This window comes from Myodes glareolus, chromosome 2 (assembly GCF_982192425.1).
Source record: "Myodes glareolus chromosome 2, mMyoGla1.1, whole genome shotgun sequence".
NCBI lineage: Eukaryota > Metazoa > Chordata > Mammalia > Rodentia > Cricetidae > Myodes > Myodes glareolus.
In genome coordinates this window covers 107352270-107354705 of record NC_142027.1, presented here as the reverse complement: position 1 = coordinate 107354705, position 2436 = coordinate 107352270, and the positions used below count along the sequence as shown (strand labels likewise).

Genomic DNA, 2436 nt, shown 5'->3' with positions numbered 1-2436 from the left:
TCAATGATTGGCATCATCCCCAGAGATACAAATTCAGAATGTTTATAAGTTTAACATAATAAACATTATGAGCATAAACTACCATATACACAGACTAAAAAGCATGATTATCTAATTAGAAAAAGAATTCCAACAACCCTTTATAGCAAAAGTCCTTGAGAAACTAGTGATACAAGGGACATATCTCAACATAATAAACACCACTTGCTGCAAGTCCACAGCCAGCATCAACAGAAATTAAACAGAAATTCAAAACATTTCCACTAAAATCAGGAACAAGGCAACAATGTCCACTCTCCTCATACCTATTCAATATAGTATATAAAGTTTTATTACAGCCCGCTGTGGATTTATCTTAATATTTTGGGGTATGTTGTTCGACTTTATATGTCTTATTGGGGTTGATTCATTAGTTGGTTGGTTTTGTTTTGTTGGGTTAATTCTGAGGCTGAAACTCACCATAAACATGAGAATGACTATGAAATTCTGATTCTCATGAGTTCAGAGGTCACAGACATATGTACCACCAAGTCCAATTCAAAGCACTCCTGCACATCTAAGTCAGGATTTTGGGAATGCCAGACAATCACTGTACTGACTGAGCTGCATTGTCTATGCCTCCTTTCAAAACATTACTTAGGTTGGGTTTGGGTTTGGATTTACTTTTTCCTTAGCTCTTCAGGAGTTTCACAGTATGTACACAACAGTATTCGCATTAGAAAAAGGATGTCAAACCAAAGGAATCTGAAGTCAGAAGCCTGTTCAACAGGAGTTGCAACCTTACTGTGCAAAACCTAAGAAGGGCACACACTCTTACGCAGGTAATAAAAGTGCTTCTGCTACAAGCTAGGGAAGTTTTGTTGGGTTAGAAGATTGGGGAGGAAAAGGGACTGTATGTAAAGGGATTAGGATTGTGGTTTGGTTGATTTTCAAGCACTTAAGATGTTTTGTAGAACACTCAGTGCCTTTCTTAGAAACAAAAGTTCAGGTTAAGAGTCCAAGATGGCAACACAGCTATTCTATCAGTTTCAGAGATGGATATCATATTAGATTAGGATCCATGTTATTTGTGTACTAGTCAAAAAGCATTGAGAGTTTGCTTAAATCAGTTTAAGACTTACCATACTCAACCATATATTCTATAAAACTATAACCCTGATCACTAGGTGAAAAGATCTCTCCTCAACACTTTCTTCAGAGCCTTAGCAACATCCTTATTCCTAAGAGTATAAATTAGGGGATTCAGGGTAGGAGTAATGATACTATAGAAAACAGAACCAACTTTGTCTTGCAGTGGAGTGCGCTGGGATCGGGGTCTCATATAGGAGAGCATACCAGCACCATACCAGAGAGAAACCACAATGAGATGAGAACTGCATGTGGCAAAGGCATTCCTCTTACTCCCAGCTGAGCGCATCTGCATGACGCTGTGGAGAATGAATCCATAGGATGTAGAGACAAGAATGATGGGGAGGAGAAGAAACATAACACTGCAGATGTACACTGTGGTCTCATACAGAGTGACATCACCACATACCAGCTTCACAACAGCTGGATACTCACAGTAGAAGTGGTGGATGATTCTTGAACCACAGAAAGGGAAGCTCATCAAGATGGATGTGTGGATTAGGGAGTTCACAGATCCACTCAACCAGGATATGACAGCCATCATAACCCCTACTCTTCTGCTAATGAGCACAGTGTAGCGTAAGGGGTGACAGATGGCAGCATAGCGATCATAAGACATGAGAGCCAGGAGGACACACTCTGCACCAGCAAGAGACAGGTACATGAAGTGCTGGATGGCACAGCCCACAAACGAGATGGTCTTCTTGCCAGACAGGTAGTTGCTCGCCATCTTGGGAATGGTTGTGGAGACATGCATCAGATCCATGAGGGACAGCTGGCTGAGCAGGAAGTACATTGGTGTGTGAAGACGGGGGTCAGCGCAGATGAGGAGGATGGTGAGGCTGTTGCCACTCACTGAAGTAAGGAACACCAGCATGATCAGAAGGAAAAGACAAAGGTAGTTAAAGGAGTCATCAAAGAGCCCTTGAAGGATGAAGTCTTCCAGAGCAGTCTGGTTCCACCTCCACATCCTTTCCTCGTTCCCTGAGAGAACCAGAAGTGTGGAGTGTGATGCAAGAAACATACTTCACAGTGAGCACTTCCTTTCTCAGGAAAATGTGAAGATTTTTTTTCTTTATCTACATATTTTCAATGTCTTTGTATATATCCATTGTACATGATACTGGGCCACGTGTGGACAATTTGTAGAAGTGCCTGTCTATTTATAATTGTGCACCAACTCTAGATATCCAAGTGATATTTTAAAGAGAGAAATCTACAACACTTTCTTGAAAGTCATCATCTCTGTGAAGTTCCAGAATATCTACATTGTATAGAAAGCCCAACTTGGGAGCTGAGGTGACATCT

The 2436-nt window shown here is 41.1% G+C and overlaps 1 protein-coding gene across 1 annotated transcript; it reads right to left on the bottom strand.

The window, feature by feature from the left end:
• Positions 1–1162: 1162 nt before the first annotated feature.
• LOC146895491 (olfactory receptor 2AE1-like) lies at positions 1163–2098 on the bottom strand. Its single transcript, XM_087903419.1, has one exon. It carries the CDS (start codon positions 2096–2098, stop codon positions 1163–1165), a length of 936 nt encoding a protein of 311 aa, XP_087759545.1.
• Positions 2099–2436: the final 338 nt, after the last annotated feature.

Coding starts and splice junctions, on each gene's coding strand:
- LOC146895491 (XM_087903419.1), bottom strand. CDS start 2,098: ATGTGGAGGTGGAACCAGACTGCTCTGGAAGACTTCATCCTTCAAGGG.